Genomic DNA, 27,552 nt, shown 5'->3' on the forward strand with positions numbered 1-27,552 from the left:
TTTTCTCTCTTACTATGAAGATCACTGCCTATAGGAAAGTTTCTGCTAATACAAAATATGGTATTGACTTCTATAGCTGTCCTAGAGTGCTGTTATAATTGAATGAGAAACAAAGAATATTTCCTCAAAGGAAATTATTTTTCCCCTTCTTCCACTCTTTTTTCCTTTTCTCATTTTCTTAGTTTTTCTCCTTTTTTTAAAATTTATTTGACAGGTAGAGTTACAGACAGTGAGAAAAAGACAGAGAGAAAGGTCTTCCTTCCATTGGTTCACTCCCCAAATGGCTGCTATGGCCGGTGCTGTGCCGATCTGAAGCCAGGAACCAGGTGCTTCTTCCGGGTGCAGGGGCCCAAGCACTTGGGCCATCCTCCACTGCCCTCCCGGGCCACAGCAGAGAGCTGCACTGGAAGAGGAGCAACGGGAACTAGAACCCAGTGCCCATATGGAAAGCTGGTGCCGCAGGTGGAGGATTAGCCAAGTAAGCCACGGCATCGGCCCCCTCCTTGTTTTTTTACATTAAAACAATTATCAATATTTACTTATTGAGGCTGGCATTGTAGTGCAGTGGGTTAAGGTATCGCCTTCAATCCCATATGGGTGCTGGTTCGAATCCCAGTTGCTCCACTTCTAATCTAGCTCCCTGCTAATGCACCTGGGAAAGCAGTGGAAGATGGCCCAGATACTTATGCCCCTGCCACCTATGTGGTAGACCCAGGCTTAGCTTTGGCCTGTCCCAGCTCTAGCCATTGCGGCCATTTGGGAGTGAACCAGTGGATCAAAGATGGATCTCTCTCTCTCTCTCTCGCCCTCTTTCTCTTTGTAACTCTGACTTACAAATAAGTAAATCTTTTAAAAAAAAATAGTAACTTGTTGATATTCATCAACCACAGTATAATGGTGTCATCTGGGAGAAAATTATGTCCAGTAAGATGACAAAGTACAACTTCTGGCATATGTCAGGTACTCAATTCATGTCATTTTTCATTTCTCCCCTTTTTATACTCCAGTCTACAGTCCAATCATAACCTTTCAATAAATATTTGAGCTTCATCTTTCAACTGAAAACTAATAGGCTGTAAAAAGAGTTGCATGTATATTATGTAATTGTATGTGTTGTTCAAAGAATTGACAGAATAATGATACTATTCATATACATTTTTAAAATAAACACTAATTTAATGTGCTTTGTGTGGTGTAAAATAACTATGGTGAAAAAACATTTTCTAATACTGTCTGTTAAAACATTTCATACACACCTCCTGTGAATGGTTGGGTCAGAAGCAACAAACTTGTCATTTGAAATATATTACAAAAAAAAAAAAAGAAATATATCACCATCCAGTAAGTGACAATTTTACCTGCTCACTTCTTTGATTATTGAGACAGAATACTCAACATATCCTTGAGTGGTTATCCTATTGTTAAAATCTGTTCTATTTTCCATAGTTTGTTTTCTCCTTCAACAATCACCTCTAGCAACTTTCTCTTGTAATTATATATTGTATTCAAGGAAAGATATAAACTTTCATACTTCTTTATTCTCTTTACCATCACTAAATGCTGCCTTTTCTAATCCAGATCTTGCGTGAGCCACTCAAATTTAAGGAATGTACTCATCCTGGCTTCCAACTCATTCCAATGTAAACAAACCACTCTTCTTCATGGAATCCAGTTTCCAAGCAGCAAGATTCCTGTGCTTCTCTCATGAAAATTTATCTCAGTGTTTTTCAGATTCAGTGAAGATCCAGCATCAAATGAGAAACTAGGAAAGGGAAAGATGAGAAAGCCAAGCTGGTCTCACCAGGCAACTGTTCTGGAAGAAAAGTCAAGCCCTCTGTTCAATTCATATTTAAAAGGCCTTCACCTCTTTCACCTTCATTAGGAAAAACAAAACAAACAAACAATACTAGTATCTGCCTATGATACAAGGCATTTAATGACATAAAGTTTTGTTTTAGTTTGCTTTTGAGAAAAATAGATACTTGCTTATGATGACAAAATTAAATTTTACTTTTACAAACAAAAATTGAAGCAATGCCATTTGAAGCAAAAAAGTCCAATTTAAAATATCTGTTCCATTATTTAATTTCTAAACAGCCACAGAAACAAGAATTTTAAATGTAATTTATATCACAACAAAATTTTTTTCTCAAAAAAAAAAGAACCTTTTAAAAGTTTCAGGAAGGCAAAAATACCACAAAATAGTCAAAGATCACACATCATAGGTAAAAACTGTCAACTGTTATGGTATAATTACACATAAGAAAAAGATACTATCAGCAGAGAAAAGGACATTTTAAGAATTGGTTTTATCATTCCAAACTGATGGACATGAGTGAGCTCTGATATCATTATGCTTAGAAACGGCTTCATCCAGGTCCAACTGTACACCATTAATATTCACTTCCATGCAGCCATTATAGAAGGCATTCACTGGTGTGGCATTGAAGGGAACATCTGTGAAAACAGAATATCAGGCTATTAGTCCAAAATTTTGAGCATCTTATTTGCCTTTGATTAAAAGAATCATTTAGATTTTCCATTTCCAATGAAATTCTAATCCTACAGGAAAAGTTAATAATATGAGTTCTATTCATAAACACATTTTATATGACTCCTATACACATAAGGTACTGTGCTTGGCGTGAAATTCAGTATATTCATGACTTTCTCCAATTCTTTTTTTTTAAGATTTGTTTTATTTATTTGAAAGATAGAGTTACAGATAGAGAGTGAGACACAGAGAGAGAGGTCATTTATCAGCTGGTTTACTCCCCAAATGCTGCAACAGCTGGGTCTAGATCAGGCCAAAGCCAGGAGTAAGGAGCTTCTTCCAGGTCTCCCATGTGGGTGCAGGGGTCCAAGTACTTGGGCCATCTTTCACTGTTTTCCCAGGCACATTAACATGGAGCTGGATCGGAAGTGGAACATCTGGGACTTGAACCGGCGCCCGTATGGGGTGCTAGTATCACAGGCAGAGGCTGTTCCTACCATGCCACAATGCTAGACCTGGCTTTCTGCAACTCTATAAACATATTCAGTTACATTCAAATTGAAGACAAGTAGAAACACTTAAGAGTAGAAAAGAGCATATTCTTACATGTGATATTCTACATTGTTATAAAAATAACAAATAAATAAATACACTTAGCAAGATGGCTGAATAGAGAGGTCCTGCACATGCCTCTGCCACGGAGGAGAACCAGAAATAACAAGGAAAGGACCAAGTTTTCCAGAAGACAGACTGAGGGAAAATGTCAGTAAAAAAAACCAGTGACCAAGGCTCCAAAGCACACAGAGACTCAAAAAGCCAGCAGAGAGACAGAAACAAAGCACATCACAGCTCCTACCCTGGTGCCTGGATGCGGGACTCCATCTTGCTGGGACAAGGTAAGCAGAAAGACCTGTGAAATCCATCATCGCCTCAGACTGGCAGCACAAACTACAGGAGAATCCTACAGTCCTCGCCGGCTTTAAATCTAACCTAGAAACCCGACTGGAGCCCAAGTGAGAAAGGGATCCACGTTGCCTCCCACACGAAACCCCAGACCAGAGCTGGGGCACCGCAGCTGCTGCAAAACTCCATTCCATGGAGGTGACAGCAAGCAGCCCTGTTGCTCCCCGAAGGGCCCAGACACAGAGTCATGGAACTTTCGAGGGCAGAGAGCAGACCCCTCTGCATGCTGCAGCCGCAGTATTGCTGGCCACAAGTCCCAGAGCCATACTTACTTGCTTTACCCCATTGCTTTATGCAATCAGCCCTTCTGCTTCATGGGGCTTGGTGCTAGCAGCAGCTGACACAAAAGCCCAGAGGAATAGATCTGAGGAAATCTCCCTGGGCACCTCTTAACACAGGGTGCCCAGAGGCCAGGGCACAAGCCCCAGGGTCACTCTTGCATGACTTGTGGGAACTGGGAGCAGGCCCTTGTGTGTCCTGCAGCTCTGGAACACGCATGCTGGAGGGCTCCATCTGCATTCCTGTGCTTCAGGCTGGCAGTCACCAGCACACAGTCCCTAGCACAATCTGCATTTACCCTGTGAGACCTGGGTAAGGGCCCCACTGCATCCTGCAGCTGTGAGACCACGACTGATGGTTCTGTAAGTTCCAGGGACACCTGTGCTCTTCTGTTGAGTCTGGGGAAAGCCTCACGTGCAGTCTTCTGTCCCAGAACTTCATTAGCTAATGCACAATCCTTAGTTTAACCTACGTTTACCTCGTTAGACCTGGATAAGGTACCCTCTGAGTCCTGGAGCTCTGGAATTACGACTGTTGGAGCTATATTCCATGGTCAAATGACTTCATCAGCACAGACGTTAGGACCCCAATACATCCTGCAGCTCTGGATCAGTGATAGTTGTTTGAGACCCAGGGACACTTCTGGTTACCTGTAGAGTGTCAGGAAGGCCTTATCTGCATCTCGTTGATCCAGGTTTGTGCCTGCTAGTGCACAATTCCAAGCATAAACCTGTCACAACCTGTGGGATGTGAGTAAGGCACTCTTGGAGGCCTGCGGTTCTGGAACAGGGACTGTAGAAGCTATATTCTGCAGTCACCTGATCTGAAACCAGGAGCCAGGAGCTTCTTCTGGGTCTCCCACGTGGGTGCAGGGGCACAAGCACTTGGGCCATCTTCCACTGCTTTCCCATAGAGCAGAGAGCTGGATCAGAAGCAGAGCAGCTGAGACGCGAACCAGCGTCCACATGGGATGCCGGCACAGCAGGTGGTGGATTAGTCTACTATACCACAGTATCGGCCCCAAAGAGACATTTAGTTACTGCCTCAGTCTTGTTTTTTTCTGTCTCTCCCTCTCTCTATCTGTAACTCTACATCTCAAATAAATAAATAAAATCTTTATTTTTTAAAAGGCTCTCATCAAAGAAAATTCCAGGGCTTAATGGCTTTACAACTGAATTCTAAAAAAACACTTAAAGAGGAATGAACTCTAATATTTTTCAAATTATTTCTAAAGACTGAAAAGGATGTAACACTACCAAACCCTCTCTATGAGACCAGCATCACTGTGAAACCAAAACCAATGATAAAACATAAAATGAAAACTACAGGTGAACATAGATGCAAAAACTGTCAACAAAATATTGTCAAACCAAATCAAACACTACATCAAAAGGATCATACATCATGATCCAGTGGGATTAATCCCAACTAGGCAGGGGTGGTGCAACATCACCAATCCATAAACATAAATCACAAGAACAGAATGAAAAACAAAAACCATATGGTCATCTCAATGGATACAGAAAAAAGCATTTGATAAGATGCGACATTCTTTCATAATAAAAACTCTCAAAATGCTATATATAGAAGGAACATACATCAAAATTATTAAGGCTACATATGATAAACCCACAACCAATATCATATGGAACGAGGAAAAGCTGAAAGCATTTCCTCTCCTTCAGATCTGGAAAAAGGCAAGGAGGTCCACCTTGACCACTCATATTCAACACAGTCTTGGAAGTATTAGCAAGAGCAATTATGGAGGAGAAGGAAATAAAGGGCATTGAAACTGGAAAGGAGGAAGTCAAAATATCCATGCTTGCAATGACATGACTTATACATGCAGAAACTTAAGCCCTCCACAAAAACACTGTGAGAACTAATAAACCAGTTTCAGTAAACTCACAAGATATAAAGTTAATACAAAAAATAGTAACATGTTTCACCAATAATGACCTTTCTGAAGCAGGAATAAAAAAATTCCATTCACAATTGCTTTGAAAAACAAATATTTAGTAATAAATTTAAACAAAGAGGTGAAGGTCTCTCTAATGAAAATGATAAAAACACTGCTGAAAGAAATCATCAAGGACACAAAAATCAAAAAGATATTCCTTGTTGATGGATTGGAAGAATTACCATTGCTAAAAAACCCTTACTACCTAAAGCAGTGTACAAATTATATGCAATCTGCATCAAAATACTAATGACTTTCTTCCACAGAATTAGAAAAAACAATGCTAAAATTCAAATTAAAGCACAAAAGACCCAGCATAATCAAAGCAATCCTGAAAGTGAAAAACAATCAAGATGGAGGCATCACAATATCTAACTTCAAACCATACTAAAAACCTATAGTAATTAAAACTGCGTGGTACTTGCACAAAAATTGGCACATAGACCAATAGAACAGAATATAAAACCCAGATATTAATCTACATAAATACAATCAACTAATTTTTGACCAAGGTATCAAGAGCACACAGTAGAGAAAGAGTCTTTTCAATAAATAGTGAAATAATGCAGACACAGAAATACAAATACCACATGTTCTCCTTCACATGTGGAAACAGAGGAGAGGAGAGGAGAGAAGAGGGGAGGGGAGGGGTTTGAGGAGGGGAGGGGAGGGGAGGGGAGGGAGGAAGAAATAAAAGAAAAGAAATCAAAACTCAGTCTAAATACAAAATGGTGATAGCTAGAGGTTGAGAAGGGGAGAGTGGAAGAGAAGCAGTTTGAATAACGGGTACCAAATCAGTTAGACTGAAGGAATACGTTTGTAGTGTTACACAGCATACTGGGGAGCCTATAGTTCAAAATAACCTGTAGACATTACAGGAACAAATAGGAAGAAGCTCTAAGCCTCCAACCATAGTAATGTTAAATAAGAGAAATTATTGCTTGCCTTGTTTCTGCACATGCATTGAAAGATCCTACTGTAGTCCATAAATGTGTACAACTATTATTCTTTAAAATTTGAACAAAAACACTACACTAAAAGAAGAGTAGAAAAGAGCATAATCTTATGATATTATACATTTGTTATAAAAATAATACATATATATTATTTTCTCTGTAAAGTTGAGCAACAGCTTAAGGACTGTTAATATCTATTAAATTATAGTTAGTTGGAAATCTTTTTGAAATGCCATAATAAATATATCTCTTTTCCTACTGTTGGACAAAAATAAAACTTTTATATTTTCCAAAGAAATGGTGTCTGGCTCAGAATACACCAACAGGTCACAATAGACGATTCACTTTTATGCAATATTTGTTGTTCTAAAATATAAAATTTTTAATAACTCCTAAGTGAGTAGGTAAAGGTGATTTTAGGACCTCTGTACATTTCTGCCCTTTCACTCTCTTTATCAAACTGAATTCCAAGTAATAGTCTTGGCTTCTTAAGAATTGAATTTCATTTTAAAAACTTTCATCTCTTGCTTTCTCTTTTTTGGTGTATCTTCTCCCTGAATTTCAATTCACCATGGATATTTTTCGGCCTCAGTACCTTATGCCAAAAATAAATACTTCAATCTTTCCACCCCTGATTTGCCGACATAGTGAATAAAGTCTACCCTCTACTATGAGTTCACAGCAGTTTTTAAAACAATCCTTTTCAAGTCTACCTAAACATCACATACTATGCTACTGTTTAATTTAATATCCCAATTTTCATCCCCCATTAATTTTTCCTCACTCTCTCTCTCAACACATCCTGCATCAAGTCAGTCCTCAGTGTTGTTGCAAAGTCCTGGAACAGCTGTCATTTTAATATTTGTGTGTCTTTAAAACTCTTTCAAAATTCCATTTGGCTAATTTGTAAATAAGGCAGTTTGTGGTCTCAATACAAATTCATTATTTAAACTTCCTCATGATTATTATGGTAATGAACTACTTAACTAACTATATCTATCTCTTATCTATCTACCTATTATTTCTACCACTCTAACCATCCTGTCTATTCTTTCTATCTATAAATAAATTTTAGAACCTATTTATTTCTATTCCTTTGAAATCTAGATAAAATTTCCACGCATAAGTAATTAAGGCCCTGAGGGTATACAGCTACATAAGGAAGGTTGCTGGAAGTCCAGAAGTCGAGCTAAGAATTCTCCCTGAGAACAGTCTGCACGTGGGGCCAGCGTTGTGGTACAGCTGGTAAAGCTGCTTGTACTGCCAACATCCCCTGTGAGTGCTGGCTTGTGCCCCAGTGGCTCCACTACTGATGAGCTCCTTGCTAATGGCCAGGGAAAGCAGCAGAAGATGGCCCAATGTTTGGGCCCCTGCCACCAACATGGGAGACCCTGATAAAGCTCCTGACTCCTGGCTCCTGGATTTGGGCTAGCCTGGCCATTGTGGCCATCTAGGGAATGAAGAAGCAGATGGAAGATCTCTGTGTGTGTCTCTCTGTAACCCTGACTTTCAAATAAATAAACATATCTTTAAAAATAAAATAACCTGCAAATAATATCTGAAAATACTTTTAAAAAACTTATGTGTCAATTTTTTTGCAATATAAAGTAAAATGCTTGTGCCAATTACATAGTTTTCAATTTTAAATTAACTGATTTTCTTAGTTTTTCCTATGTTAAGAAGGATATCCACTCCTGCAACTACTCATGACAGATACTTAAATCCATCCTTAATATCTTTCAGTCATCAAACCTTATTTATTTGGTTTCTTACATACGTCTCCAGTCTGTTCAATGCATACTGTCTGCAGTTGAGTAGTTTCCCCCTCTTCGTCATCTGTAAAATGGGGATCCTCAGTGCTGATTTCACAGGACCATTTGATGACTGAGCGACTTGGTACATGAGGAACACTCTGCACAGTGCCTGCACATTGTACCATGCACCTGGCAATGCTGTGTACTTCCTCCTGCTGCTAAGACAGCTTCTTTCCCTGAAGGCCCAACACCTGTCTAGTTCTCAGCTGCACCACCTGTGGCTCCACCTAGCCCTCCAGGTGAATTTTTACAATGTGTGATATTGATGTAATAGTCTTTACTCTAAGACCTTTAAGTCATTCTTAGGTCTGTTATAAGGCCCTGAACCAGATCTACAAACCTGCCATCCACCCACTCAGTTCACAGCCTCATCCTGCACTACCAACCGCTTGCTCAGTAAGGCTCTAACCCTAAGGATCTTCTGTGTAGTTCTCAAGCACAATCTTTTCTCATTTTGTGCCATTTTACTTGTATGACACCACCTGGTTAAATTCATCTAATCCTTCAAACATCACATTTATATTTTAACCTTATATTCAGAAAGGTTGTTCCTGATCCCAAGTCAAATCTCCATTTTTAAGCTCAAAAAACAACAAAGTTTTCATTTACAGAAATGATCAAAATTTTAATTATTTTGATATTTTCCTAATCATTTGTCTAACATCTTTCTCTTATACTAGACAGTAAAAGCTTTAATAGCAGGGGCCATATCTATGTATTACTATATCCCTGGTATTTGGGACATAAGTTCTTGATCTATATTGGACAAGTGTTAAACAAATGGAATAATGAATGAATAACTGTGGGATAAATGATGAATGAGTGGAAGAATAAATACTGCACTGTCAAGGCTATTGTGAGGAGGACATGGATCATCCTTTCTGACTAGGAGAGCCAAATGCAGAACGGTCAGTTTTGGTTCACCATTAAAAACAAACAAAATATAGTAACAAAATATTAAGGCAGCAGAATGGGGAAGGGTAAATTATTGAGTATTAAGATGGAATTAGAAAGGAGTAAGAAGTTCTTGGGTTCTATTGAACAGTAGGGTGACTGAAGACAACATACTATGTATTTCTTTCTAAAAACCAGAAAACAAAACACTGGGTGTAGCATTGTGGTGGTGCAGCGGACTCAGCTGCCACTCGGGATGCTGGCATCCCATACCACAGTGCCTGTTAGAGTCCTGGCTGCTCTGTTCCTGATCCAGCTTCTTACTAATGCCCATGGAAAGCCAGCAGAGGTGGCTCAAGTACTTGGGCCCCTGTCACACATGTGGGAGAGCAGTATGGAGTTTCCAGCTCCTGGCTTTGGCCTGGACCAGCCCTGCTGGTTGCCATTGTGGGAGTGAACCAGCAAATGGACTATCTCTCTCTTCTTTATAAATAAATATATAAATAAATCTTTGAAAACAGGATTTTGAATGTTTTTATAATAAAGAAATATTAAATGAGGAAATTCATGTATATATCCTCTTAGATATTATAAAATGTACACATGTATTAAAATATCACATGATACCCCATTGCTACATACAATTTTAATGCAGATATTAAAGGGATTTTTCCAAAAAATGACAATATAAGCTTCCAGAAAAAAAAATAGGTATTGGAATTTTGTATTCCCTTCTGATGTCTTCTTGCTAAAAGTATATATTTAAAACATCCTAAATTTAAGATAGTTTTTTAAAACTAAAAGAAAAAGTAACATTACCTGGAAGGCCACCCAGATAAGTGGTCACTGTTCCTTTCATTGCTTCGTCCAAAACAGCAAGATGTCTCTGAAGGTCTTCAGAGTAGATGACATCTTTTACAAGCGGAGTTGACAGCTCCAGATGGTTTCTGCTGACGCTGAATTCCAATTGCGATTGTTGACCAGAACACAGACTTATGGACTCGAGCTGGTATATTACTCTATTCTCAACAGATACCAGAATATCCTAAAGAGCAAAGGCCCAATATAAGCAAATACCAAGAGTAATGCCATTTAAGAGAGATTTTGAATTTTGAAATTAAAAAACTACATAAAAACTGTTTATTTTTATTTATTTGAAAGGCAGAGCAACCACAGAGGGAGAGACAGACAGAGACAGAGAGACAGAGAGAGAGAGAGAGATCTTTCATACACTGATTAACTCCCCAGATAGCCTACAATAGCCAAGGCTGAGCCAGGCCAAGCACAGAGGCTGGGACTCCTTCTGTAACCCACATGGAAGGCTGAGACCCAAGCACTTCAGCCATCCTCTGCAGGCTTCCAGGCACGTCACTCATCATCTGCTGCCTCCCAGAATGCGCATTAACAGGTTTTGGATTGGAAGCAGAGGCAGGACTTGAACCCGACACCCTGATATAGGATCTGGGTGTCCCGAGCAGCAGCTTAACTGCTACAGCACAATGCCCAACCCCAAAAAACTGAATCTTAAGGAGAAAAAAATTATAAAGCCCTCATGCTGTATGAAAATTATTAATTATAATAATAATCGTAATTTTAATATATATTTTAGGTTTTTTTTGGTTTTTTTTGTTGTTGTTGTTTTTGTTTTTTGACAGGCAGAGTGGATAGTGAGAGAGAGAGAGACAGAGCGAAAGGTCTTCCTTTGCCGTTGGTTCACCCTCCAATGGCTGCCGCGGCTGGCGCGCTGCGGCCGGCGCACCGCACTGATCCGATGGCAGGAGCCAGGTACTTCTCCTGGTCTCCCATGGGGTGCAGGGCCCAAGCACTTGGGCCATCCTCCACTGCACTCCCTGGCCACAGCAGAGAGCTGGCCTGGAAGAGGGGCAACCAGGACAGAATCCGGCGCCCCGACCGGGACTAGAACCCGGTGTGCTGGTTTTACAAAATGCAGGTTTACTTAAGATGAAAATGTAAACTGGCTTCTAAAAACTCAACCAACAGAGTTGTTTTACTAACAATGGGCACCTGCAGTAGTATCTTCCTGGCTCTGGTTTATCTTTATGAGCCTTTTAATTTCAAAACTCATATATGGAAAAAAAGGAACTGATTACTGTTTGCTGGAGTAATGTGGAAAATTTGAAGTGCTTTACTAAGCACATGCCGGCAAGATCAAGGGTTTGTCTCTGTCACAGAAACAGTCCCATAGATTTGGGACAAAGTGCAAGAAGATGCCTTGAGAAAGAAACCCCAGGAATCCCGGGCAGAAAGTCAGAGCATCTACCAGAAAATTCTCAAAAAGGAAAACATATGCATGTCGCTGAATTTTCAAACTGCTGATATGCCTGAAATACCAATTTGTTGATAGTGATGTATACAGATAGCTCATATGTGATAGAGCAAATGTATAAAAGAACAAAGAAAATAAAAACTAGAGAGATTGGTTTTACAATGATTCCCAGGTGGTACAAAGACAGTCTGAAATGTACACTTGGAATCCAAGGTATCCACGTTAAGTGAATAGTCTATACTTCACAAATAGAGGTTATTTGAGGAAACCTGTTATTGTGTTATATGAGCACATATACACACCCTTAAATTTCTTAAAGGAGATGGCTGTTTCATAAAATACTCCAGAAAGATCAATGGTAAGTGAAATACCATTATGAAACACTGTAACTAGGATTTGAAAAGGGAATCTGACTTGCAGAAAGAGCAAGGAGACAAACACAGACAGAGTAAAAAAATGTCAAAGACATGACATGAATTAACCTTCTCTAGTGTTTGAATGTAATGTTGAAGATAGGAATTTAAAAAAAAGCAAAAAAAAACCCTGAAATCCAAATGTAGTAAACTTGTAAATTATAGATTAACAATAAACAAAAAACACCAGTCAGTGGGACTTTAAGTTGTTTATTTTTAACCACTAGAACTTGCTCCTGCTCCCCATTGTCTTTTTAAGATGTAAATAGTACTCCTTTTTTCATTATTGTATGCATTATTCAATTACATGTCTCTCTAAAGGTTACTGAGAGCATTCAAGCCAACTCAGGCATAAACATAAGCTTCTTGCTGTAACTTGTTGGAATCCACTGTGGATGACACATGGAAAGGACTATCAGCCTCTAATAAATGTCTGAGCAATACAGATGTTCTGATATCTCTTATATAAGTTTCCTTTTATCCATGACTTTCCTGTTCTTCTTTGTAATATCATATAGGAGTTGCAGGCAAGAAGCCAAGTGGATCAGTATTAGTTTTCTCTCTTATTTCCTAATGTATTCATGAGAGAAATGATTACAAGTTCAAGGAAGCACAAAACACTATAATTAAACACTAAATAATCTGGGAGTGAATTGTTACCAGTCTCACTTCTCTTCTGTTAGTACAGACTAATTCCCACGCTGCTCCAAGAATTCTGAATAAGGATGGATCTCTACATACTCTCTGCTGGTGCCAAGCAGCCTGTGTGTGTCCCCTTCACCTTAGCTCTACAGTCCCTTCTCGCCTTAATTTTTGGTACAGATCTTGTAAATAAGTCAATATTAATGGACATTTTTTGGATCCTTAATAACGTGCTGAAGATTGTGCCAAATACTATTCACAAATTATACCACAAATCTTTAAATTAACCCTTTGAGGCAAATATTATAATTAGATTGATTAATTTCAAAAATAACAAACAGAAACAAGCAAAACAAGGTTCATTACAGGTTTAGAGTAAAGTTACCTGAGAAGTTTCAGAGGTGGATTGTACCAAGGACAAGGCAAATGGCACTGTGTTACCAGAAACCAAGGCAAGCATAACACCAGTGCCTGTAGACGGGCGGATCTTCAAGGTCACATTGACTTGCCAATCTTCAACATAGGATAGGTTATCTGTTTATAAAACATGGAAACAGAGGCAGGATCAATAAACTGCTAAGTGCACTGGGAACAATCCTTGTAATCTAATTAATATTCAAAGCTTTCTTGGTGAAATATGAAAGATTTCAGTTCCCCTTCTCAAAGGTCTATATTATTTAGACAAACCAAAACATAAGTCTCTTTAAATACAGGCAAGAAACACACAAATGTAGCCCAATCCTTATATCTTTCCAGGAAATTCTGGTTCATGGTGTTAAGGTTATTCACAATTTTCCTTATTTGCTCTTTCAAAGTTCCTCCTTCTCTCTTGTTCAAAAGCTCGGAGAGGTTGTATTTTAAAATATACATTTAGAGGGAAGTTCAGACAATTCATTGTAATATTTCTAGGGAGAAATGTGACTATAGCTTCCACCACAATACCAACCACTCATACTAGCATGTCAGGAAAGATGACCTATACACATAAAGCAGTTGGATTGTACAACAATGGAGAAATATTTTGAAGTCAGCTGATGATTTTGACATCAGATTAGAGGGGCGAGCACTGTGGTGCAGCGGGTTAACGCCCTGGCCTGAAGCACCAGCATCCCATATGGGCGCCAGTTCTAGTCCTGGAAGTTCCTCTTCCAATCCAGCTCTCTGCTATGGTCTGGGAAAGCAGTAGATGGCCCAAGTCCTTGGGCGCCTGCACCCACGTGGGAGACCTGGAAGAAGCTCCTGGCTCCTGGCTTCAAACTGGAACAGCTCCGGCGGTTGCAGCCAATTGGGGAGTGAACCATCGGATGGAAGACCTCTCTCTCTCTCTCTCTCTGCCTCTCTTCTCTCTGTGTAACTCTCTGACTTTTGAATAAATAAACAACATCTTTTAAAAAAAAAAGAAATCAGATTAGAAACTTTCGTTCTTTGATTTTCTCATTATAACCCTTGTCAATCTTTTACATGATGGCTAAATTGATCAGTGCACTAAAGTGCAGCCTTGAAAAGGTACATGTCTCTGACATCATGCTTTGTTTTCCATGGCAGCCACTAAATAAATATTTGTTGAATTAATATGTTTCAAAGTAGTTGGAGTCTTAAAAAATTAGTTCACAAACTAATGAAGTCTTCTTCATTTAATGTGAAGTAATATAGCAAAGAATAAAGATCACTTTGGGCCTTCGAAAAGGTGAATAGGAATGGAGAAAATACTTTTTTTTTTTTTTTTTTTTGACAGGCAGAGTGGACAGTGAGAGAGAGAGAGAGAGAGAAAGGTCTTCCTTTGCTGTTGGTTCACCCTCCAATGGCCACCGCAGCCGGCGCACCGCGCTGATCCGAAGCCAGGAGCCAGGTGCTTCTCCTGGTCTCCCATGGGGTGCAGGGCCCAAGCACTTGGGCCATCCTCCACTGCACTCCCTGGCCACAGCAGAGAGCTGGCCTGGAAGAGGGGCAACCGGGACAGAATCTGGCGCCCTGACCGGGACTAGAACCCGGTATGCCGGCGCCGCAAGGCGGAGGATTAGCCTACTGAGCCGCGGCGCTGGCCTACTTTTTTCTTTTACGAGATACTTTTCCATTTAGCTAAATGTAATAATACCATTATATATTTTCTCTATAATCCTAAAAATCCTACTAGAAAGAAATACATATAATCACTGTGAGATAAGTAAATCTAATACAGGATATGAGCACTCAAACTAAAGTGAACATGCAAATGTATAGAAATTATAATATAACATTAATTATTAATTATATAGTACTTCAAGTTTCCCATGAAATAACTAAGTACTTATAAAAGAGTATTTTCTCAGGTATAGTGTAACATTTTCATTTTCTTTTCAGGAACTTTTCCTTTGAAAAAATCATTGTGGGCTTACTTTTTTCATATATTCGATGATTACCCCATTTAAAACATTTTTTTAAATCCTTCATATGAAGAACAAGATTAAAGGCATTTTATTAATTTGTTAGGAAAACAGAAATCACTGGAGAAAGTTCTTTCTTGTAGCTGTAGTAACAGAGCTGGCATTATGGAGTAATGGGTAAAGCTGCTGCCTTTGATGTCAGCAATCCATATGGGTGCTGGTTTATGTCCCAGCTGCTCCACTTCCTATCCATCTCCCTGTTAATGCCCTCAGGAAAAGCAGCAGAAGATGGCCCAAGTGTTTGGGCCTCTGCCAGCCACGTGGGAGCCCCAGATGAAGCTTTCTGCTGCTGACTGTGGCCTGGCCCAGCCCTGTTCATTGCAATCATCTGGGAAGTAAACCAGAGGACGCCTGATCTCTCTCTCTCTCTCTCTCTCTTTATCTCTTTATTCTCTCTGTCTCTCACCCCACTCTGTAGCTCTGACTTTCAAATAAATAAATATATTTTAAAAACTGTAGTAAGTCCTTTTTAAGACTACAAATAAGTATATTTAAAATAGAAATGTTGTTTTAATGCAGAGATATCATGTTGACACTAACTTAGTTGATAACGAAAATTACTAGTAGCTCAAATAATGAACTCCTAAAACAAATAAGACAATTGGATAAAATAAATAAAATGGACAAACAGAGGCAGGCATCTGGGATAATGGTTAAGACACTGATTGGGATGCCTGCATCCTTTATTGGAGTGCCTAAGTTCCATTCTCCTATCTGCTCCCTATTCTATCTTTCTGCCTGTGTGCACCCTGGGAGGCAGTAGGTGATGGCTCAAGTACTAGGGTTATCTGCTTTCCATGTGGTAGACCCAGACTGAGTTCCTGACTTTTGGCTTGGACCTGGTCCAGCGCTATCTGCTGTGGGCATTTAGGAAAGATAAAAATCTATGTCTGTCTCTGTCTTTCAAATAAAAATTTAAAAACCGGAGCTAGTGTTGGGGTATAGCAGGTTAAGTCACCACTTGCAATGCTGGCATCCCATCCTGGAAAGTTATGCCTCAGCCTAGGAAGATCTCTCTCTGTCTCCCCCTCTCTCTATGTTGCTCTTGTCACTCAAATGAATGAATGAATGAATGAATAAATCTTTAAAAATATTTTTAAAATATACAAGTAGCCAATAAACATATGGAAAGATATATAACTTCAGAGAAATTAGGAAAATAATATTTAAAGCTAAAAAATTTATTTTGAAATCAGATTAGAGACAAATATCAAGAACATTCTCATTCTGCACATAAAGTATTAATTGATAAAAGACTGGATTAAAAATTGATGAAAGATATGCAGTATGTATACCTTTGCATAATCTTTGATGGAGATAATCTAATTCCAAGATTTTCTCCTATAAAATTAATCAAATAAGGGTACTAGGATATATCTTCCAGGATGTTCACAGAAGTATTATTTGTAAAGGTAAAAACCTAGCATCTGTGTGGCAAGATTTGCTACTCTGTTTAGGTTGCAGAAACTGGAATAAACACTAGTCCCAGCCTTACAACACCAACAAAAACCAAATTATCAGCATAAACACAACTTCTCTTGAACTATTAAAGACCTGACTATTGCAGAGCAATAAACTAACCAGAAACCCAAAGAATGATAAGTGTTTCCAAGGAGAGACAAGAAGAGAGCACTTTGTTACCCAGGGAAGACACCATATGCCATACAATTTGGTCAGAATAATCTAGGTAAAGCTTTTAACAAATTGCTGAAGCACACTTGGGGGATTGTGTAAGAGTATAAAAGCCCTTAAAACTAGATATAGGAGGGAAATTCAGATCCACATCATACTCAGTGCTCAAGAGAAATACTGGGGGCAGGGAAAAGAACCAGAGCAAGCTTCCCTCCTGGTGCAGTCCTGGGAGCAGCACCAGCTGGAGGAGGGCACAAAGCCCCTTCCAGATCCTTCTCTGCCTCCTGTACAACAAAAGCCCAAACATTAGGGGAAGGGCAGTAAACCTTGTCATTAGTACTCACGTATAGAGCCATTGCACTTTCATAGTAGGGAAAGGAAATAGGAGAGACGGATTAACAAAAAAGAAAAAAAGAAAGCAAGTTCTCTACTACGGAAGAGGAACAGGAAAACATCTTGTTCCTGACCACTGGATCGATGAGAAGCACACAGTCCTGTGATTCAGGCATACAGCACTTATGCAACTGATTCTGTATAGAAAGATAAGGACTGTTTCCCTGACCCCCAGACCCTATACCTTGCTAGCAGATGTAAGTTTTTTTTTATTTAATGAATGCATTTTTACATAGATACAACTCTAGGAATACAGTGGTTCTTTCCCCCATGCCTCCCACCCCACTTCCATCCCACCTCCCATTCCCTCTCCCATCTCCTTTTTCATTTTGGATCATTTTTAGTATGACTTTATATACAGAGGACCAACGCTATGCTAATCATAGATTTCAACAATTTGCCCCCATGCCCACACACAACATATAGAGTACAGTTTGGGGAGAGAATTTGCAGTCGATTCTCATGTTGCAATTCAATAGGGGCAGAGGTCCTACATGGGGAACAAGTGACAGTGACTACTGTTGTTCCTTTAACAATTAACACTCCTTTTTTATGACGTCAGTGATCATCCTAGGCTCTTTTCGTGGGCTACCAAGGCTATGGAAGCCTTTTGTGACTGTAGATTTCGTCGGTATTTGGACACGGCCATAAGCAAAGTGGATGTTCTCCTCTCCCTTCAGAGAAGAGTGTCTCCTTCTTTGATGACCCTTCCTTTCCTCTGAGGTCTTGCAGAGATCCTCCGTGTAGGATTTTTTTTTCCAGGGCCTTGTCTTTTCATGCCTGAGATGCTCTTGCAGGCCTTTCAGCCCGACCAGGAAGCGTTATGGGTTGATTCTGAGGTCAGAGTGTTATTTACTACGAAAGTCATTCTAGGAGTCTGTTGTGTGGACTGCTTCCCATGTTGGACCCTCCTTCCTTTTTTAATTCTATTATTTTTACTGGGTACTTGATGTTATTTATGTCGTCCCTTTTAAACTTAGACTGGTCTATCTGTTGCCTTTAACATTTGATATGATCATTGTAACAGTGAAGATGGTGTTTATACACCGATTCTTATGGGTTTGGAGCCCCATGATTAGTTGATTAGTTCTTAGGCTGTACCGGAGAGGTAAGTCGATATGCCTGTATGCAGAACTATACTGTTTTACAGTTTTAGACTCCCTCCTCCACTAGCAGGAGTAAGTATTAAGTAACAGCACTCTGTGGGGAATCTGTAAGAGCACTCTGGGCATTATCATGAAGGGAGTGCCTAAAATTGAGCTGCTATTAGAATCAACTTGATACTGATCAACTATTAAGAAAAACTCTTGAGAAAACCAACCTGTACCCTAAACAGGTGGTAGTATTAAAGGAGTCTGAAGCCTGTAGCACACTATATTTAATCCTAGAAACAAGAAAACCCAACTAGTTCAACCTCCCTCAATAGAAGCTTAGCAAAAGAAGTGGTAAGCTCATTTCCACATATAATCCAGATATATTATTTATTTATGTCAGTCTTCACTTTTCTACATAAGATGCTCATCTCAAAACCAAAAGTTATGTAATACACAAAGAAGCAAGAGGAAACAACACCTAGTAAAGACACAAAGTAATCAATATGATTAGATGCAAATATGACATAGATATAGAAACTTCTAGATAGGGAATTTAAAATAATTATGATGACTATGTTGAAGGCTAGAGTGTGGATAAGCTTAATAATAAATAAATAGATGAGAAGTTTTATTCACTTGTTTATTAAGCTTGAAAGGTAGAGACAGAGACAGAATGTCCATCTACTGGTTCAATTACTGAATACCCACAACAGTCAGTATTGGTCCAAGTCGAAGCTCAAAGCTGGGAACTCTATCCAGGTCTCCCAAGTGAGTGATAAGAATCCAACTGCTTGAGTCATTACCTGCTACCTACCATGGTGCATGTTAGTTTGAAGGATAGAAGCCAGGGACTGAAACCCAGGCACTCAAAAAAAAAAAAAAAAAAAAAGAATGCAGGTATCCAAGCAGCAGCTTAACTCTAGGCCAAATGCCTGACCCTGGATGAGAAATTTTTGAACAGAGGTAAATGTGATGAACACAGATCAAATGGAAACTCTAGAAATGAAGGTGAATCCCTTTGGTGCATTAACTGGTAGCCTTAACACAAGTGAGAATTCAGGAAACTTTAAAATAGATCAAGTGAATATAAACAGAATGAATCAGGCTGTTTCAATAAAGCTTAAATAACATAAGCATGTCCAGTGGTCTTTATATTTTTTTATTACACTGGAAAATTTTATAAGAATTGTTCAACAGGAGCAATAAGCATAAGACACATGGTAAGCACTCACTGTTTACCGAAGGAATCACTGTTTGTCAACAAATAAATGTAGTCCTTAGAAAAGAAAGAGAAAAACGGTAAATCACTTACTATAATCTATGTGAAATTGAGCAATTCCAGAGCCAGGGTAGTAGGAACCCTTCTCCACAGTGACGAGGCAATGCTTCTTTTGTTTTTGCTGAATAATCTCCTTTACTCCTGAAGCCCCCTGTTTCATCAAATTCCAGCCTCGCATGCATCCATCTAGACGAGGATTAATCTAACAAATTAAAATGTAGGTCATGGAGTACACTGTAAGCAAGTTAGACTGCTAAGTTACTTAACTGACTAGTGGAATGGATTTCATTTGGATAGAAAATCCTTCCTTTGATGACATTTTACAGTATTTTATTTATTTTGATTAGAATTGAATTGAATCCTTCAAGTTGCCTTTCAGATGGACAGTCTTTCTCAGCAAACATGAGTTTATGCCATCCTAAGTGTCCAATAGAACCCTAATGAGTCTCAGCACCCCAGGTTTTACCTGTCTGTTCTACGCCATCCGGCAGTAACTTTCCTCCTCTCAAGTTCTACATAAGCTTCTAGCCATTGCCCGGGCTCTAAGCTGATTTTTTTGTTTTTCTGTAGTTACATTTACAATATACATACATTTTACAAATCAAATTCTAAACTTCTTCAGAACAAAACTGTTGCAGGCTAAGGCCTACGCCAAAGCATCCTACCAGACTTAAGACATATAGTAACTATTCCATAAATGTTTGATTATTCTTGAGTAATTTGCTTCATGTTTAAAGTGTCTTGATTTATCAACTTCAGAGAGCAGGCATATTCATTCTGACAGGGACTAATTAATTCAGGTACAAAATCATAATATAGGAATCTTTTAAAAGTTAAAAGTAGGGGTGCTGGCACTGTGGCATAGTGGGTAAAACCACCACCCATGAAGCCGGCATCACATATGGGCACCAATTCAAGTCCCTGCTACTCCACTTCCCATCCAGCTCTCTGCTAATGCACCTGGGGAAGCAGCAGAAGTACTTGGGCCCATGCACTCATGTGGGACACCGCGAAGCAGCACTTGGCTCCTGGCTTCTGGTCTGGCCCAGTCCTGGCCATGGTGGCCATTCGGGGAATGAAGCAGCAGATGGAAGCTCTCTCTCTCTCTCTCTGCTTCTCTGTTTCTCCCTCTTTCTGTGACTCTGCTTTTCAAATAAATAAAATAAATTTAAAAGAAAACTAACTATGAATTTCCAGGAGTGAAAGACTGATATAAAGGTAGTAAATATGTAAGTTAAATCAGAAAGTTTATCTGGCAGACCTATGATTTCAAAGAAAATTCTAAAAATTTCCAAGGACAATTAGTCTCCTTCATGAAACCTATTCCACAGTTATTAAACAAATATTATATCGAGTTATGACAGGCTGCAATTATATCTTCTATAATTTTTTAATAATACAGTTCACCTTATTGCTATCTTTAAACTTTCATATTTAAGGCTTACAATAGATATGATAAATTCCTTTGACTAGTTTTTGTAATATATGTTTTTTATAACTATTAAAAGATTAACACTGAAGTGACACTTCAGAATTTTTTTAAGAAAAATCACTTATCCATGAGTAACACTGGAGATCTAAATGGGCATAAAAACGCTGCATCCATTTTCTTATTTCCTTAATATAATTTCAAGGGTCACTAATGCTATTTTTCCATGTTCAATTCAAATTGTCACACTTGGTATGTTTAACAAAATAACTTCTACTGACTCTCAGAAAAACACATCTTCAAACCTATTACAGACAAATGGAATTCAGCCATGGAGAATGATATACTTGTACAAGCTTGGATCATTACCGGTCTAATGAGAGCATTTTCCACTTTCCGAGGTAATCCTGCAAAGTACACTTTGGTTTCCAGAAATCCATTTGTAGGCTTAAAAAGGCTTCCAGGTTTATTTATATTCATCACAGGTTCCTGAGCTATTTTGATACTAACACTGTGTTCTAACTCTTCCACAGACACCTACAATTAAACAGACAAAAATTATCAAACCACCAGGCTACACGTCATTTGAAAAAATGGGACTGAAAAATCCTATTGCTATTCCTATAAATAACTTTCTAAAATAATCACTTTAGTGTAATTATTAATTTGTTCCCATCCATTTGGAATGTTAAATTATGATAAACGTGAAAAAAGTGTTTTAAGGTTATGATACTAGGTCAAAAATTAAATATGTACCATATTTTAAAGTTTAAAACAATCAATATTATTCTATTAAGTTTAAATATTCAATTATATATCTCTCAATCCCAATATTCCATAAAATTAACTTTAAAATAAAGCAAGCCACTGTATCTTAGAAACATTTTAAGTGTTCTTTTTTGGCAATTGTCTGATAGTACACATATGGAATCAATAAAGTAAATAAATTCTAAATCTAAACTAAGGAATATCAATATGTTCAGCATTGTTTTCACCTCACATAAATTATTTCATTTCAAAACACAAAAGTGATTGAGGTCTTAAGGAACCATATATAAAAGTAAATTAAGATTTTTCCAATTTTGAAGATAACTTGGATTTAAAAAAAATATTGCAAGTGCTGATAAAAAAAAAATCCTCCCACAAAGGCAATTTCAAAAATTATTACTGTAACTGCTTCGTGTAAAACTATAGCACTAAAAATGCAAATTCTTTTGCTTACTGATTAATGACACTGGCCAAACAATAGGCACATTTAAACCATACTACCAGGGCTGGTACTGTGGCACAGTGGGTTAAAGCCATGGCCCCCAGAACTGGCATCCCATATGGGCACCAGTTCAAGTCCCAGCTGCGCCACTTCTGATCCAGCTCCCTGCTGATGCACCTGGGATGGCAATGGAAGATGGCCCAAGTCCTTGGGCCCCTCTTCCCATGCAGGAAATCTGGAAAAGCTCCTGGCTCCTGCTTCAGATCAGCTCAGCTCTGGCTGTTACAGACATTTAGGGAGTGAATCTGGTGATGAAAGACCTCTCTCTCTTTCTACAATTTTGCCTTTCAAGTAAATAAAAATAAGTCTTTTTAAAAAATAAAACCATACTAACATAGGAAGGGAAAAGCTACTTTGAAATGTAAAATAGATTTGTATCCTTTACAACATGACGATGGCCAATAGCACCACTTTTTTTTTTTTCAGAATCTGAACTTCCAGCTGTTTTTTTTAAACTTTTATTTAATGAATATAAATTTCCAAAGTACAACTTATGGATTACAATGGGGTTCCCCCCCCCATAACTTCCCTCCCAGCCGCAACCCTCCCCTCTTCCACTCCCTCTCCCCTTCCATTCACATCAAGATTCATTTTCAATTCTCTTTATATACAGAAGATCGATTTAGTATATATTAAGTAAAGATTTCAACAGTTTGCACCCACACAGAAACACAAAGTGTAAAATACTGTTTGAGTACTAGTTATAGCATTAAATCACAATGTACAGCACATTAAGGACAGAGATCCTACATGAGGAGTAAGTGCACAGTGAATCATGTTGTTGACTTAACAAACTGGCACTCTTGTTTATGGTGTCAGTAATTACCCTAGGCTCTTGTCATGAGTTGCCAAGGCTATGGAGGCCTTTTGAGCTTGCCAACTCTAATCATATTTAGACAAGGTCATAGTCAAAGTGGAAGTTCTCTCCTCCTTTAAGAGAAAGGTACCTCCTTCTTTGATGACCTGTTCTTTCCACTGGGATCTCACTTGCAGAGATCTTTCATTTAGGTCATTTTTTTTTTTTGTCACAGTGTCTTGGCTTTCCATGCCTGAAATACTCTCATGGGCTTTTCAGCCAGATCAAAAAGCCTTAAAGGCTGATTCTGAGGCCAGAGTGCCAATCAGCAGCACTTTTAACTATTCCCCCTTTTCAAACTAGCCTAGCCTCCTGGAGCTTATCCTAGCTGGCTTCTCCTTAATTTTTACAACTCCTTCTCAGTCTCCTTTGCTGGATCCTCCTCTTTCCTACTCTACTATAAAGCCAAAGGCTCAGTTCTCAGACCTTTTTAGGAATGAGACTGTATGGCCCTACTCAGGGAACAGGGAGGACTTTTATATGTCACAATGAGGAAAAGTCATGTAGGTATTGCAATATGCTAGACATTCTACAAAATACAAGATAGTCATGAATAATAAATCATAAAATATCCAGTATTCTGCCAACCTTCTGAACATCCCTATGAGATATTCATGTTGGGAATATTCATAATTATCTGAGTTTATTTATATATGAACAGAAAATGCTTGTACTGTTTTAGCATTCAATACATTTTTCAAGAAAGCAATAAACTTTTAAAGCAAGGATACAATGATATTTGTTTTGTTTATAGCTTTTTCTCTTCTTTTTAAAGATTTATCTATTTACTGGAAAGACAGAGTGAGACGCAGAGAGAGAAAGCAAGAGATCTTCCATCTGTTGGTTCACTTTCTAAATGGCCACAATGGCTGGGACTGGGCCAGGATGAAGCCAGGAGCCAGGAACTCCAACTGTGTCTCCCACATGGGTGGCAAGGGCCCAAGTCCTTGGGCTATTATCTGCTGCCTTCCAAGGTGCATTAGCAGGAAGCTGCATTGGAAGTGGCACAGCTGGGACTTGAACCAGGCACTCTAATATGAGATGCCTGAAATCACAAGCAGCAGCTTAACTGGCTGCACCACAGTGCTGGCCCCTGTTTAGATCTTTATCAAGCATTCAAATTCTGGTTGCTCTACATCCCATCCAGCTTCCTGCTAATGCACGCTGGGAGGCAGCAGATGATTGCCCAAGTAATTAAGTCTCTGCCACCACGTGGGAGACAGATGGGATTCTGGCTTCTGGTGTCAGCCTGTCCCAGCCCCCTGGCTGTTGAGGGCATTTGGGAAGAGAACAGAATGATAGAATCAACCTCTCCCTCTCTCCTCCTGCCCCTTCCCTTTGAAGCAGATGAAAAATGAATAAATAAACATGAAAAAGTTTCTCACCATTTTGGAAAATTAGTATTACTGATAGCAACATCATTTATGCACTTAACTGCTAACAGAACACCTCAGTCTCAGTCTTCATTTGTGGCTATTAGTCTAGGAATAGAAGCAAGCTTTGACAAGTATTATTATTCTTGAGTATTTACATATTGAAATATATTATTTTCTACATATTGAAACATTATTTTCTAATATAGGGCCATCTAATAAATTATAATGCCTTTATTTCTTTATAAAAGACAGCATTATATTGGATAAAAATGAAGGCAGCTTTTATCACTGATGCATTTCATTATAGGAGAATAAAGAAGCATCACTGTGTATGCAAGCGTATTCAGTCATTGGATGGACGGAGAATCATTGATCAAGAAAACCAATTTAATTACCTTAAAATCACTTAATGCTGAGTATCCAAAACTTTGAATTGGACACTTTTGTATTTATGTACAAACACATTTCTTCCTTTCTTTATTTTTAACTTTACCTATGTATATCCAGGTGGTGTATTTTATACAAATATATGGATATTTATATTATATGAGCAAATATTCTATATGTATAATTTATAGTAAATGATATTTTGATTTCATATTTATTCTACACGTCCTAGACATTTATCCAAATTCTCCTTGAAATTACTGATGTTAGGGGCAAGCAATGCGTCATAGCGGGTAAGCCTGCTGCCTGCAATGCCAGCATCCCATATGGGCATGAGATCAGGTCCTGGCTGCTCCACTTCCAATACAGCTGCCTGCCAATGCACCTGGGAATGCAATGAAAGATGGCCTGAGATTTGGAGACCCTACACCCATTGTGGGAGATGTGGAAGAAGATCCTGGCTCCTGGCTTTAGATTGACCCAGCTCCAGCATTTGCCGACATATGGGGAGTGAACCAGTGGATGGAAGATTCTCTCTCTCTCTCTCTCTTTCTCTCTCTCTCTCTTTTTCTACCTCTCTCTCTGTAATTGTGACTTTCAAATACATAAAATAAACCTTTAAAAATGACTGTTGTTTTTCATTATGTTCTATGGATATCAATTCTATTTTTGCTCTTTTGCTGAAAAAGTAATTTTTTTTCTTTAGTAGATGATTAGGAAACAGGCAGTAAAATGTGTTCAGCACATTGCGGGAGTAGCTGTGTCCAACAAATATTCTAGATGCAGATGTAGCAGGAAAGACATAGTAGCTAGTTGCACTACCCAAAGCATTGGCAGAAATTAGAGAATTTTAGTGATCTGTCTGACAATTTTAGCTGTTCCTGTGCAGATACTATTTTCTTGGAGTTAGTAGTTCCTGGCTTCTGGCCTCAGCTTGGTCCAGCCCTGGCTGTGGTGGGCATTTGAGGAGTGAACCAGCAGAAGGAAGATCTCTGTCTCTCTCTTTCTCTGCTTTTCAAATGAATTAAATAAACTGTAAAATGTACAATTACCCAAGGATAAATAAATCCCTTTTAGGTGAATGACATTGGTGTCCAGATGTCTTTTGTTCACACATCTAGTTATTCTATGTCAAGTTATATTACATTAGTTCATAAAGCAGCACGGTGTGAAATGGAGGTCCTACACTCAAAAGTAGAGAAAATCTCTTGATCCAGTTCTATCACCTTGAACTCAAGAATTTAGCACTTTAAAAGCACTCACCCAAAACTTATTGAATGCAGGAGTGCCAAAGTGGGCAAAGGATGGAAGGAAATAATTTAGTGATGACCTGACATGGCTTCTCAGTAGGTACCTCTCACCAGCACCTGTAGCACCTGTGGGCCTAGAAGCTGTCTCTTTAGGCATCATATTCTAAGGTGAGGCCGACTTTTCTTAGCTATTCTCTGCTGAAAGTAGCTTGAATCACTGTAGTACTATATATGGAAGGAAAGCTCAACCACTAGCAATAATAGATTAGCAATAATCTCATCTCTTTCATTTTAATTAAAGTGTCATTCGTGATTTTTTTAAAATAATCTTATCTTCTAATCCCACTTTTCCATGGATTTTCAAAAATCTTATTTAGTTAGCTTGTTTAAAAGGCATGGAGATATACAGACAGAGATTTTCCATCTGCTGTCCATTCCCTATATGTTCACAACAGTGAGGGGTGGATCAGGCTGATGCCATGAGCCTGCTAATCAATCTGGTCTCTCATGTGGGTGGCAGGGACCCATGAAGCTGGAACACACAACAGAGTCAGAACTTCAACATTCTGAGATGGGTTGCAGGTATCCCAACAGATGCCTTAACTGCTAGGTCAAATGCCCGTTTCTCCATTCATATCATTCTATGGGGGTGCAAACTGTTGAAATCCTTACTTAATGCATACTAAACTGATCCTCTGTAAAAAAAATAATAAAAAAAAAATAAAGGATACTTTTGGCTAATATAAACATGTTAGAATCATATAAAAAGAATTCTAGTTTCTGAGCATTCTCATAGATATCTGCTAATGTATACTGCTTGCACAAAACTGACCACTTTTCTATATGCTTACATCGAAAATTGAAATAACTTTTGCTATTATGCATAGTTCTCTTTCATTTTAAAAGTATTTGTGGTAACTGAGGGTAATTTTCTTTTATCAGTGGTGTCTTCGCATTAACTGTTATGCCTGCTAAAATTCCTGATCTATAGCAGGCACACCATTGTCCACCGAATGATGGCATCTTAGCCACTAAAGAAGATAAAGGGCTAAAGACAATTGTTCACATAACTAAAAATAATTTATGTATGGGAAATCCTAAATACATGAAGTGAGTGAGTATTGTGACTCATTTTATTTCAGAGATTTACAGTATACAGAATATAATTCAGATGGCATCCAATAAATCTGAATCCATTTTGGGGGGGTATTTTTGTGGCACAGCAAGTTAAACCACCACTTCCAACCCTGGCATCCCATATGGAGGTGCCAGCTTTTGTCCTGGCTGCTCCATTTCACAGCCAACTTCCTGTTAATGCATCTAGGAAGGCACTGGAAGATGCTCAAGTTCTTGAACCCTTACCACTTATATGGAAGACCCAGATGAAATTATTGGTTTCTTGCTCTGGCCTGACCAGCCATCCCTGGCTGTTTATGGACATTTGGAAAGTGAATCAGTGGA

The 27,552-nt window shown here is 38.7% G+C and overlaps 1 protein-coding gene across 1 annotated transcript in view; it reads right to left on the reverse strand.

Annotated features, from left to right (window-relative positions):
* Positions 1 to 1,907: 1,907 nt before the first annotated feature.
* The window catches only part of PROS1 (protein S), an 85,195-nt gene continuing 59,550 nt past the window's right edge, over positions 1,908 to 27,552 (reverse strand). Inside the window, exons 11-15 of the mRNA XM_002716756.5 lie at positions 21,322 to 21,489; positions 19,557 to 19,725; positions 13,088 to 13,236; positions 10,180 to 10,405; positions 1,908 to 2,457 (exon numbers count right to left, since the gene is read on the reverse strand). Coding sequence (XP_002716802.2) covers positions 2,297 to 2,457; positions 10,180 to 10,405; positions 13,088 to 13,236; positions 19,557 to 19,725; positions 21,322 to 21,489 — 873 coding nt within the window. The 3' untranslated portion in view covers positions 1,908 to 2,296. The remainder of the gene's footprint in view (positions 2,458 to 10,179; positions 10,406 to 13,087; positions 13,237 to 19,556; positions 19,726 to 21,321; positions 21,490 to 27,552) is intronic.

The sequence above is a fragment of the Oryctolagus cuniculus genome, chromosome 4, assembly GCF_964237555.1.
Source record: "Oryctolagus cuniculus chromosome 4, mOryCun1.1, whole genome shotgun sequence".
Taxonomy (NCBI): Eukaryota; Metazoa; Chordata; class Mammalia; order Lagomorpha; family Leporidae; genus Oryctolagus; species Oryctolagus cuniculus.